This window comes from Populus euphratica, unplaced genomic scaffold, assembly GCF_000495115.2.
Source record: "Populus euphratica unplaced genomic scaffold, PopEup_1.0 scaffold50.1, whole genome shotgun sequence".
Taxonomy (NCBI): Eukaryota; Viridiplantae; Streptophyta; class Magnoliopsida; order Malpighiales; family Salicaceae; genus Populus; species Populus euphratica.
The window spans coordinates 1,915,188-1,926,232 of NW_011499870.1; the positions used below are offsets into that span (position 1 = coordinate 1,915,188).

Below are 11,045 nucleotides of genomic sequence, written 5' to 3' on the forward strand. Positions count from 1 at the left end.
CCATCTTTGAGTTGGTGTGTGGATTCTGGAAAGCTGTGAATCCTACGGATTGAGGTAATCAACATCTTTCACTCTTAATTTTGATCCAAGCGAGATTTAAAATTCTTCTTGCCATTCTAAATTGCCAGGGAAAGAAAGTACATCCTCGTTCACTCCGTCCTGCTTCAGATGATTGACATGTTACAAAGTATTATTGTTGTCTAAGAATAAGAATCAGTTTTGTGAGTTAGGTCTAGTGAAAAGTAGATGTTTCAAACTGTCATTGACAGTTGTGACAAGGATACCACACGAAGAACATGATGGATACTTCAGAAATTCCATAGGGAAATGGAAGAGAAGCGTATTCATAATGCATATCTTAAAAATTATTAACAAGGTCGTCCTTTGTGGGTTCATACCATGTCTCACATTTAAATTTACTTTCAATCTGTGATGTATGCTTCATTATTTGTTCATGTGTTTGCTTCTATAGGAATATGAAACTCATTGACACTGACACAGGTTTGAAGAATTATGTTATGCAGAATGCTTGATATCTTTGGAGAGCTAAGCTACTTCTACTACCAGCAGAGGAGGCAGCTGATAGACTAACAGCCGCAGGTAATTTACTTTTAAATAAAGCTCTGGATTGAATAGAAACCAGAGGCATTGACATTTTCTTTTTCAATGGTTTTTCAATCAGAAATGACCGATTTGTTCTAGATTATGAGGTATTGATAATTTAGTTTTCCTTTGATATGCTCCACCAATCACCATTATGGGTGCAAAATTCTCAATTTTATCTTTAGAAGTCGTGCTCCATTATAATGTTGCAATAATTCCATGCGGCCCCTGGATCATTTCAGTGCTACAGGCTCCCATGGGGCACACTACAAGGCTACTGTTTTCTCTTCCTTGATCATGGTGCAAGACGAGAAGTTCTACCTTCTAGACTGTTATGAGTTGAAAGGGTAACACTCGACCTCTGTTCATTTATTCGGTAGAGTTTTCATTTGTGTAGTTAAATATTCCGACAGAAACATAGATGATATGAGATTCACCCACGCTTAAGCCATGTATAGTTCTTGGTATAATTACTATGATTAAGTTTTCGTTCGCACCAATGCCAGTGAATTCACTGCGACTGAACTAGTCACCTGCATTGTCTTCAACATGCTATACTACCTCATGATCCCCCATCATGGTTGCCCTCGTCATCATGGATAGTATCATTGCTGCCACAGCCGTTGTTTCTGGTCTGCCACCAACAAATATTCACCACCACAGCCATTTCTTGCATCGCATTTTTAGCATAAGTATCATGAACAAAAAAATTATTTTTCATGACCAAAGGGTATTCTTTTTACACCATTTCTCTGAATCTGACATTCAATGTGGTCAATTTGTTTTATGCCAAAAAAAATGTTTTGTTCTTAGCCCCTATTTAGAATTACAGTTTAAATAGAGGCTGCCTAAGATTCATTTTTTTTTTTGCTTAAAACTAATTTTTTAATATTTTTGAATTATTTTAATGTACAAATATAAAAAATAAATTTTAAAAAATAAAAACAAGAATTATTTGGATGTATTCTTGAGCGAAGAGTATATTGAAAAACAACTTTTACACTCTTAAACAACCTCTCTCTTGTATCATTGTCCATGTTTGTACATTTTCTTTTCCCTAAATGCATTTAATATGGAATAACATGATACAATTTTGGGTGAAATTAGACTTTCTTGTTTGAGGTGAATACTTAGAAGACCCAATTGACACATGTCTTAGTTTAGTCCCTGAATCAAGGTAGAATTTGGGGCTCACCCTTTTATTTAATTTTTTATTTTTCTTGAAAGGATATAATGCGGTTGAAGGTATCAACATTATTTTGATGGATGATGTTCTGTTCTAAAATAAGCTTGTCCAAATTGTGTCCGTGCGAGTCTACAAATAATATAGATTGTTGTTATCATAGCCTGCCCACACTGTAGCCTCTGTGGATCCCTAAAACGAGTATCAATCTGGAAGGTGATGAATTAATTAAGTAGCTATGTGGGTTAATCACTGAATTTACAGGGTAATGGGGTGTGGGACCTTGAAGTGCTAGACATGATGAGACTTAAAGCAAATGATGAAAAAAAAGCAAATGCAGAGATACCCGCGCTTTGGTAGGTCTTCCTTGTAGCTACAAAGTACAGGGATTGCTTTTTAAATTCTTTTTTTTTTTTAAGGAATATATTAAATAATATTTTTGATTTTATTCTCAACAGCGGTACATAAAAAATTCCAAAAATTTATAGTGTTTCTTGTTTGGAATATATTAAAATAATATATATTTTTAATTGTTTTTTCAGGAATATATTAAATAATATTTTTAATTTTATTCTCAACAGCGGGACATAAAAATTCCAAAAATTTATAATGTTTTTTGTTTTGAAATGTGTTAAAATAATATATATTTTTAATTTTTTAAAATTTATTTTTAATATTAACACATTAAAACAATTTAAAAACACTTAAAAATTTATTTTGAATAAAGAAAAGATGCTTTGTCCTAGTAGACTTCCCTTTTTGGACCTATTTTCAATTCCTAAAAAATTATTTTGAATAAAAAAAAGATGCTTTTTCCTAGAAGACTTCCCTTTTTGGACCTATTTTCAATTTAAATGGCCGTACCGGATTATCACAGGTTTTGGGCAAGCTGATTATCATTTGCAGTTTCCAAGCCGGCCGGCCACTTTAATCGTATTTCCTAGATTTTCAGTGACCGGTCGGGTGGTGTTCGTTTAAACTTTTTTTTTTTTTTTTCCCGGTTCACTGTAATCTATGTTTGGATAATCTAAATTGGCTTCGTGATTCATTGGATTCGCGAGGTTGTCACTTGTCTTCGCCATCAAAATTTGATAAGGTCTATGTAATTTATTTTTTTTATTATTGTGTATATCTAAATTAAATTTATAAATCTTAAAGTTAATAATAATATAAATCTTTAATTTTGTCTTCGCCATCAAAATTTGATAAGGGCTATGTATTTTTTTTATTATTGTAAATATTTGAATTAACTTGTGTATGTCTAAATTAAATTTATAAATTTTAAAGTTAATAATAATATAAATCTTTAATAACCTTAAAAATATTTAAATTTATAATGATTAAAAAATAAATTCAAAATATAATTAATTAAGTTATCCCCTCGTGATTTTATAAATATCTGTAATATTGCAGGCTATAAATGTTTTTATCGGGAAAGATGCTAATTCTCTTTTACATTTAAATATTAGTTTAATGATGATTTGATGTGTTATTGATTTAAATATTCTTTATTTTTTAATTATTTCAAGTTAATTCTTATTGAACCGATTGAATTAAAATTTTAAATAGTTTTGTTGTGTACTAATATTAAAAATCAACTTCATTCCAACCAATCATGTTTAAAAGAAAGCTACAGTTAGGAAAATGCAGAATAATTTTAGACTTATCACAAAACCTGAAAATGAAGGGTGTTCTTTTCCTTGTTTCGAAAAGACAGTAGTGCCAAAATTTTTGTTCTTTTGGAGTCAAAAAGGCTCAGTCAGCACAGGTCAAGGCAAAAAGCAGGGAAAATGAATGCGAGGGGTTAAAAATGTGGAAGCTTGAAAATGTGGCCTACATCACCCACATGCTCTGAGTCTGAAAGCTTTCTTCTCAAGCACTTCCTTTTCCCCTTCCTATTTCTGTAATTCAAACAAGGGAGGAATTACCTCCTATACTCCAATTTCTAAGCACTTATATACTTTCACGAAGCGTTCAATTTGTTGTCTTAATAGCAACTTTTTCCCCTTCCTATTTCTGTAATTCAAATAAAGGAGGAATTTCCTCCTATACTCCAATTTCTATGCAATTATATACTTTCACCAAGCGTTCAATTTGTTGTCTTAATAGCAACCAGAAAAGGGATTGTTTTTTAATCTCATCTCTTGATTGTGCTTGCTTTTTTACCTGATGGTGAAAAGAATTTAGATGGAAATAGAGCAGTTGTTCTATTCACGAATGATGCTTGCATTCTCTTGACAAGATCCCATTTCTTTCCTTACAGTGATAGTGGAGACAAAGGAGAATCCTAGCAATCATGAATCCAGCCGCTCAAGAAAAAAAAAAAGGGTCTTTAGCTCTTTATGTATCAAGCACAAAAGAGTGGAGATCAAAAGCAAGTACTGCTTAAGTTGAGGACAAAGATGAACTATCTTTATTGAGGGCCCCTTTTCTTGTTGCAAAGAATGTGTGCCTCGATCCTTTTTTAAGGCTCATGTTTAAATATCCCACTATTCTTCCTCTCTTCATTACCCTGGTTCTTGCTTTTTTCTTCTTTACCATGAGAAGTTGCACCGAAGGCCAGATACTTGAGTCTCAGCAAAGTGATGTAGCAAAGCTTAGAAGTAAGCTTTTTTCATGACTTTAGAGTATGCTTTTTTTTGCTGTGTAAAATGGAGCACTAACTTCATGGTTTTTTTTTTGTGATTCAGTGAGTTCTTGCAGCACTAAGACCTTGTTACAAAAGCTGGAAAACATTGATGAAAATGGCCCTGCTTCTTGGCTACCAGTATCATGTGCTGCACCTGAAACTCCTACTGAGTCTATGGAGTTCCTTGCAAGATCATGGAGCGTTTCAGCTATGGAGCTCTCTAAAGCTCTTTCCAATACTCATGTGGCCATCGATAATGTTGAGAAGGCTTCATGTTTTTGTTCCGCTGAAGCTGAAGCTCAAGATGCAAGCTCCACAACTTCGAAGGAATCAGTAAGATCCTTAGCTTTAATACAAGCTTTTAAAAAATGCTGGTTATGTCTTCATGATGCAGTCACACATTTCCCCAGAACGAAGGGGCTTGTTCGAGTTAAGTAGGATGTTCTATGTGAGCAACTGTCTACTGGTTTCTTCAAAAAATTACATGAAACTGATAGATTGATTATTCAATATGAAATAGCGTCTCAATGCCTGTCATGTTTTTCTTTTACATGTTTCCTCAAACCTAAATATTATAGCTGCTCCAGCAGTTCCCAAGTGGTGGTAGCACTGGCAGCCCTCCGATCTCGCCAAGAGACAGTGAAGAAATGAAGGTAGCGTTTATTGTCTCTCCTTTAGTGTTACTTTGGAATGCTACCGAACAATTGAAAATGACTATATATGACCCATAGGAAATCAGTGAATTTGGGATCCTTTCCCAGCTCAACACTAAACAATTGTTTCTATACACTTCTAATAGCAATAAATGCACTGATGCAGGAATTATTTTTACTTCATCAAGCACTCACTCCAGAATTTCTTTCCAGTCAGCAGTTGCTAAAAAATGGGGTACTTTATTATTAAAATTCAGCAAAATATATCAACTCGCAAGCCTTTTTTTTTAATTTTTTATGTATGCTTATTATTGCTTTACTCTCTGCAGCTATACAAGAGCATATTAAAAGGGAGAACGATGGGAAGATGGCTGAAGGATCAGAAAGAGAGGAAGAAGCAGGAGATCAGAACCCAAAATGCTCAAGTGCATGCAGCTGTATCTGTGGCAGGGGTTGCTGCTGCTGTTGCTGCACTAGCTGCTTCAAATGCAATGTCAGCAGAATTGGCAGCAACCCAGAAGAAGACGCCTTCCAAACTGTCTTCTGCGGTGGCATCAGCAGCAGCTTTAGTAGCATCTCACTGCATTGAGATTGCAGAGGACATGGGAGCTGATCATGACCAAATCTTAACTGTTGTCAACTCTGCAATTAATGCAAGGACTAATGGAGATGTCATGACCCTAACAGCTGGAGCAGCTACAGGTGACAGAATATTACTTCAATTGCCCATAAATTATATCAAGCCTTTATGGTTCAAAATTCCGTCGTCTTTACTTTTAAGACACGACAAATTCACAAGTGCATCTAAAGATGATACACAATGACATTAGGTATAAAACCTAGAGGCTAAAATGCAATTAGACCTCAAGTGGGCACCATTCAAGATTGAAATGGGGCATGGCGGGAAGAAACTAACTCAAGGAATCGAATACTTTCCTGTTGATGTTACAATTCCTAAATGATATGAAGTGATGCCTACTTTATGAAAACATTTACAAATGCAGCCTTGAGAGGAGCAGCCACACTAAGGGCAAGGATGCAAAAGGGGCCTGGAACTACAGCCTTTGCTCTGGGGGAGGAAAAGGGCGAAGAAGACAAAGAAGCAAACATCACAGCTGCACTGAACTTTGTGACTAAAGGAGGAGAGCTTCTCAAGCGTACAAGGAAAGGTACAAGTTTTGAAAAGTTGATACTCTAAAGGTTCATGATTTAGTGGTACAGTTACATTAACATGCTCCATAAGCAAGCTGGAACCCGCACTAACCATCACACAAATATTGATGGCAGGAGCTCTTCATTGGAAACGAGTTTCGTTTAACATCAACTCAAATTGGCAGGTAAAAAGGCAGGGGACATGCAATGCATCATGCAGCTATATTAACCATTCCAAGCAACGAATTGAATCAATTTCCCACTCTCTTTAGGACATAAAAGCTAATTTTGTGGGTTTTGTTAATTTTCTCTATAACGTTTTCTTGCATTTTTCTTAACTAAAAAATTGAATTGAAGCAGGTGATAGTTAAAATGAAAAGTACGCACATGGGAGGAACATTCACAAAAAAGAAAAAGTGTAAGCAGAGTCTCAAACCCAGAACAAATCCCATTACCTCTCTTCGTCCATCAACTGATTATAGCTATGCTGTAATTGCAGGTGTAGTCTCTGGAGTCTACGCTGACATCCTAGCATGGCCTGGAAGGGATAAGGGAGACTGGAGTGGGCGTAGAGCTTACTTTGCGATAAAAACGGTTGAAAGAGTTATAGAGTTTGAATGCAGCAAGGCTGACAAACAGATGTGGACGGAGGGGATTCAGCATATGCTGAATTGCCGTACCAGCCTAACATAAAATCCACAACAATTTCGGATTGCTGCAAAACTAGATTTAGACTTTGCAAAGCAATTAACATGGAAATTGCATCTCAGGCTTAGTTGACATGTATTGGGCGAGGGCAACAAGAATTGCACTAATAACAACCGTTACAATCATATATGTACATGGTAAATTGAGGGGTTTCTGGTGAGAAAAGGAGGCTGTCAAAATTGTCAAGAATCTTCCTATGGATTTAATAAAGAAATGTTGCAGTTGTCATGGTTACTCCATTTCCTTCAAAAAGTCTACATTATCAACGAAGACCTGCAAGACGAGGAAAGCTCAACAGATCATTTCATGTGCATTAACACATCTTACCATAGAGAATAAACTACCCTTGAAATCATTTATACGTAAACCAAAAATTGGATATTTTAAGCTGATCTCTTCATCTCGCATGAGTGGACGATAAGGAAATTAGTTTGCATATGTCCTGTTCTAATCAATATTGTCTCGGATCATCAACTGATTTATAAATGATTATCCACTAGAAAAAAAATTCTCGACAAAGGCATTACAAAATCTTCGCTGACTTTGTTAGTGCAATCGCTGACTCTCGTAGCCAGGGTGAACTCAATTCACATCTAAATTCCTCACAGAGCACAAGCACATAAGAATTTTTTAACTAACTTTCTAGGTTTCAATAGCCCAAGATTTTCCTGGAAAAAAAAAAAGAAGCATTTTCCTTGTACACTTACCCTATTATGTAATCACAAATCCCAATCTTCAAGAAACTATGAATTTGGCCAAAGCAACAAATCACGAGAAAGTAAAAACTAGATGACTTTTTATGTAGAGGAAACTACAGTCAGAAATACTTATAGATACAGTTAGAGAACCATGATAGCAAAAGATAAACAGAAAATATAAAAAAACATACCGATTTCCAACCATCAGGATCCAAGCAAGCAGTAATCTTGGTGTTGATAACTGGTATAGGCCCAGGTTCACGGATAATTTTCCCTCCACACTGCTTGACAGCCTCTGCACTCTTATAGACATCATCTGTGCCTATGGCAATCTGGTAGAGAGATATAAACAGTGAATTTTCACATATAACAACATAGAATAAAAACCAGATGAGAAGACTAAAAGATATGACATAATACGTGACCATGGTCGGCAAGAATGATTTAAATGGTGCGAAACTAGATTACTGTAGTATATGCTGCTGGAGAAGCTAAGAATTTACCTGCGCATAACCATTTCCCTTGTTGTATTCTGTAATCCCATAGTTATACGTCAGCTCCAGCACTGCATTTTTATCTTCAGGACCATAACCCATCAGGGCTACCGTATACTGTGAAGGTAGAAATAACAACCACCCAATTAGACTGGCATATTATGTCTTACAATGCACTTGAGGAAAATGGGAAATGCTTCTGTAGAGAAAAACTGATAACTTCAAGGACACCAAATAAATAACAAAAATGGTGTAATAGAAACCATGAATTTGGTGCAGCAGTGTCAAGTTTCTTAGCAACTTAGATCAAAACTGACCCATATATTCCATTGGTTATGCAGATGGCCAGAAAAAGAAAAGAAAAAAACCAATGCCATTTGATGCGAGGCAGAATGGGCAATCATTTTACCTTGTACTCAGGGTTATCCCTTCTGCGTAGAAGCTCCATGCCAAAAGACTTCAAATTCAAGAAAGAAAAACATCAGTACGATAAAAAAGAAAAGGAAAGCATCAGAACTCCAGGCAGTGTCCAGTGATGACAGCTGAAGAAGCAAGTGCAACTAACTAATTTCATTGAACATAGAAGCTTCTGCCAGCATGAATTACTGATTACCTTCTTATAGAAATTTATGGAGCGGTCAAGATCACCCACTCGAAGCATCACTTGGCACAGGGGCTCAGGCGTAAGGCCTCTCTCCAAGAGCTCAAACTTATAACCGTTCGGGTCTTCAACAAAAGCAATCTTTGTACTTCCACCTTTATCAGGAACTGGTTCTCTAGTAACCTTGCCCCCCTTTGCCTTAACAAGATCAACTGTCCTGGCAACCTGCATTGATGAAAATTAAATACATACCCAGCGTAAGTTCATGAATTTGACCTTATGAAATTGACATTACAACTCCCTAGTCACCTCACAATTCGCTGGATTGCAAGCCCATGAAATTCAAAACCTCTCTTTTATTTTTTTTATTTGTGGTACGGCATTGTGAGAGATTGTTAAATTTTTCAGCAAGTAAAAATATTCATGCAAGCAAGTATTTCAAGAATACGTTCAGCAATCAAATTCCGGGCAAGCAAACAATTTTTAAGAAAGAGTAACTTACATCTTCTACTGCAATACCAAAATGTCCAAACCCATCTCCAATGTCATACTTGTCAACTCCATAATCTGCGAGCATTAGAAAAATTGAAAAGACCAAAAAATCTTTTGAAGCACCAAATGTCGATACAAAAATCTGCATAAAACGATAATACACAAATCCAATTACTGATAAAAATCGAAAAAAGGGTAATTACTCACTATAAGTAAGTTCAACAGTAAAGTTAGTGCCTTCAGGTCCGTATCCAAGAAAAGCATTGCTAAAACTTTCTTCAGGTATATCACGTTTCCTTAACAGCTTCATTCCCAGACATTCAGTATAAAATCTGCAAATCCCCATTTAGCAACCATAAAATTATCCACAATTACAGCAAACCTCACATTGCTACGCTAAGAAAGAACAATCTTTGCATCAAATAAAGGAACTAAAGAGACATACTTTATAGTCTTGTCCAAGTCCCCAACATTATAAACGACATGAAGCATTCTTCTTTTGTCATTCTTGACCCACTCTAGCACATTTTGGCCAGTAACATCACTACTTCTTGCGGGTGCTAAGTTTCCACTTAAGAACTGTAATTGTGGGATAACTATAAAGAATCCCGGTATACTTAATATCAGTTTAAGCATTAGCAAATATAACATTTAGTAGTAAAGGATAAAGAGAAGTGAAGGGTTCTAGCTTACCAGCTCCAAGTTGAAAAAGAGCCAGTCTTCTTGAAGGATTGTAATTGCAAGTGACTATTCTGTTACTATTACTCTTGTTAATATTACCAATCAATGGGGAAGAAAGTTTCAAGGAATGTGGGATAAGATAAGAATTATTCTGTGCTGAGACAATGAGACAAGTAGAAGAAGAAGAAAAAGATAATGACGGTGCTGTTACTGTTCTTAACATTTTGTAGATCCCTTCTCTTTCTCTTTCTTTCTCTGTTTATAGTTTCGTCTGTCTTCGTATCCGTGCTTGGTTAAAACTGTTTCTGACTTCTAATTGTTTCCCATGTTATCCACTCCACTTGCAGGTTTTGCTACTGGCTTTAAAGACATCCTCAACGCAAGAGTTAAATGAAGACCAGAAATAAAATAAAATAAATTTTAGTTTTTCTTCTTCTTGGTTTCTAGCTTTAAAAGAATAGCCAAATAAAAAACCAAAATAATATATATATATATATTAAAAAGTCAAAAACATTAAAATAGATTATTTAAATATTTTTTTCATCTCCTCAACTTTTCTCAAAAAAGCCAAAAATATTAATATCAAATATATTAATGTATAAATAGGTTGTTAGGATGACTTTTTCCCATTAAAATTATATTTATATTATTCAAAACATTATATTAATAATTTGATTTTTTTAAATGGCTTTTACTATTAAAGATGCTAAAGCTTTTGTTTAAGGCCCATATTCTAACTTTCTAATTTTACTACTTGAGCTAAATGGATACTTTTATGTTTACGAGAAATGGACTCAATTCTACCAAAAAAAAAAAAAACTCACCTTGCCCTGGTCACTACATCTTCACCCATTCTTATGTTAAGCTTTTCAAAACTTTCTACTAGAAATATATAGTATGATGTATTAGGAGAACAAAAAAAAAATCTAACATTTTATCAAATAGAGTCATTATATAAAATCTTAATTTGAAATTTTATTAATAAATATTTATCTTTTAGTTGTTTTTCTATTTAAAAGGTTTAAAGTCCCTAAATAAATCTAAAATTCAACAATCTAAAAAACATAAAATTAAAGGAAAAACCAATTCAAGTCTTAATTACGCTAGAAAATGCATCTCACACTATATAGTTAATTCATTCAATTCACATA

At 34.8% G+C, this 11,045-nt stretch overlaps 2 protein-coding genes across 5 annotated transcripts; one reads left to right on the forward strand and one right to left on the reverse strand.

Moving 5' to 3' along the window:
• The first annotated feature begins 4,010 nt into the window (after positions 1-4,010).
• LOC105127167 (phosphoinositide binding protein) lies at positions 4,011-7,160 on the forward strand. Of its 4 annotated transcripts, XM_011028333.1 has the most exons (9): positions 4,023-4,389; positions 4,477-4,748; positions 4,994-5,068; positions 5,235-5,303; positions 5,398-5,770; positions 6,073-6,237; positions 6,356-6,405; positions 6,581-6,638; positions 6,720-7,160. In XM_011028333.1, exons 1-9 carry the CDS (start codon positions 4,260-4,262, stop codon positions 6,911-6,913), a joined length of 1,386 nt encoding a protein of 461 aa, XP_011026635.1. In that variant the 5' UTR covers positions 4,023-4,259; the 3' UTR covers positions 6,914-7,160. The 4 variants fall into 4 exon arrangements, with proteins under 4 accessions (XP_011026632.1, XP_011026633.1, XP_011026634.1 ...); XM_011028330.1 differs by having other exon boundaries at positions 4,011-4,389; positions 6,581-7,160; XM_011028331.1 differs by having other exon boundaries at positions 4,012-4,389; positions 5,003-5,068; positions 6,581-7,160.
• Positions 7,007-10,242, reverse strand: LOC105127166 (probable lactoylglutathione lyase, chloroplast). The gene is made up of 9 exons (XM_011028329.1): positions 9,907-10,242; positions 9,659-9,809; positions 9,421-9,545; positions 9,224-9,288; positions 8,734-8,946; positions 8,530-8,577; positions 8,130-8,237; positions 7,818-7,958; positions 7,007-7,201 (listed from the first exon to the last, which is right to left on the reverse strand). The coding sequence occupies exons 1-9, from the start codon at positions 10,115-10,117 to the stop codon at positions 7,160-7,162; spliced, it is 1,104 nt and encodes a 367-aa protein (XP_011026631.1). The 5' UTR covers positions 10,118-10,242; the 3' UTR covers positions 7,007-7,159.
• Between the last annotated feature and the right edge of the window lie 803 nt (positions 10,243-11,045).

What these genes read in the sequence shown, in the direction of transcription:
- LOC105127167 (XM_011028330.1), top strand. Translation starts at nt 4,260, where the DNA reads ATGTTTAAATATCCCACTATTCTTCCTCTCTTCATTACCCTGGTTCTT. An exon ending in TCTCAAGCGTACAAGGAAAG is followed by an intron (nt 6,238 to 6,355) that starts GTACAAGTTTTG and finishes TATTGATGGCAG; the next exon opens with GAGCTCTTCATTGGAAACGA. An exon ending in ACATCAACTCAAATTGGCAG is followed by an intron (nt 6,406 to 6,580) that starts GTAAAAAGGCAG and finishes GAATTGAAGCAG; the next exon opens with GTGATAGTTAAAATGAAAAG.
- LOC105127166 (XM_011028329.1), bottom strand. Translation starts at nt 10,117, where the DNA reads ATGTTAAGAACAGTAACAGCACCGTCATTATCTTTTTCTTCTTCTTCT. An exon ending in TACTGTTGAACTTACTTATA is followed by an intron (nt 9,289 to 9,420) that starts GTGAGTAATTAC and finishes TAATGCTCGCAG; the next exon opens with ATTATGGAGTTGACAAGTAT. An exon ending in ATCCTGATGGTTGGAAATCG is followed by an intron (nt 7,202 to 7,817) that starts GTATGTTTTTTT and finishes CTCGTCTTGCAG; the next exon opens with GTCTTCGTTGATAATGTAGA.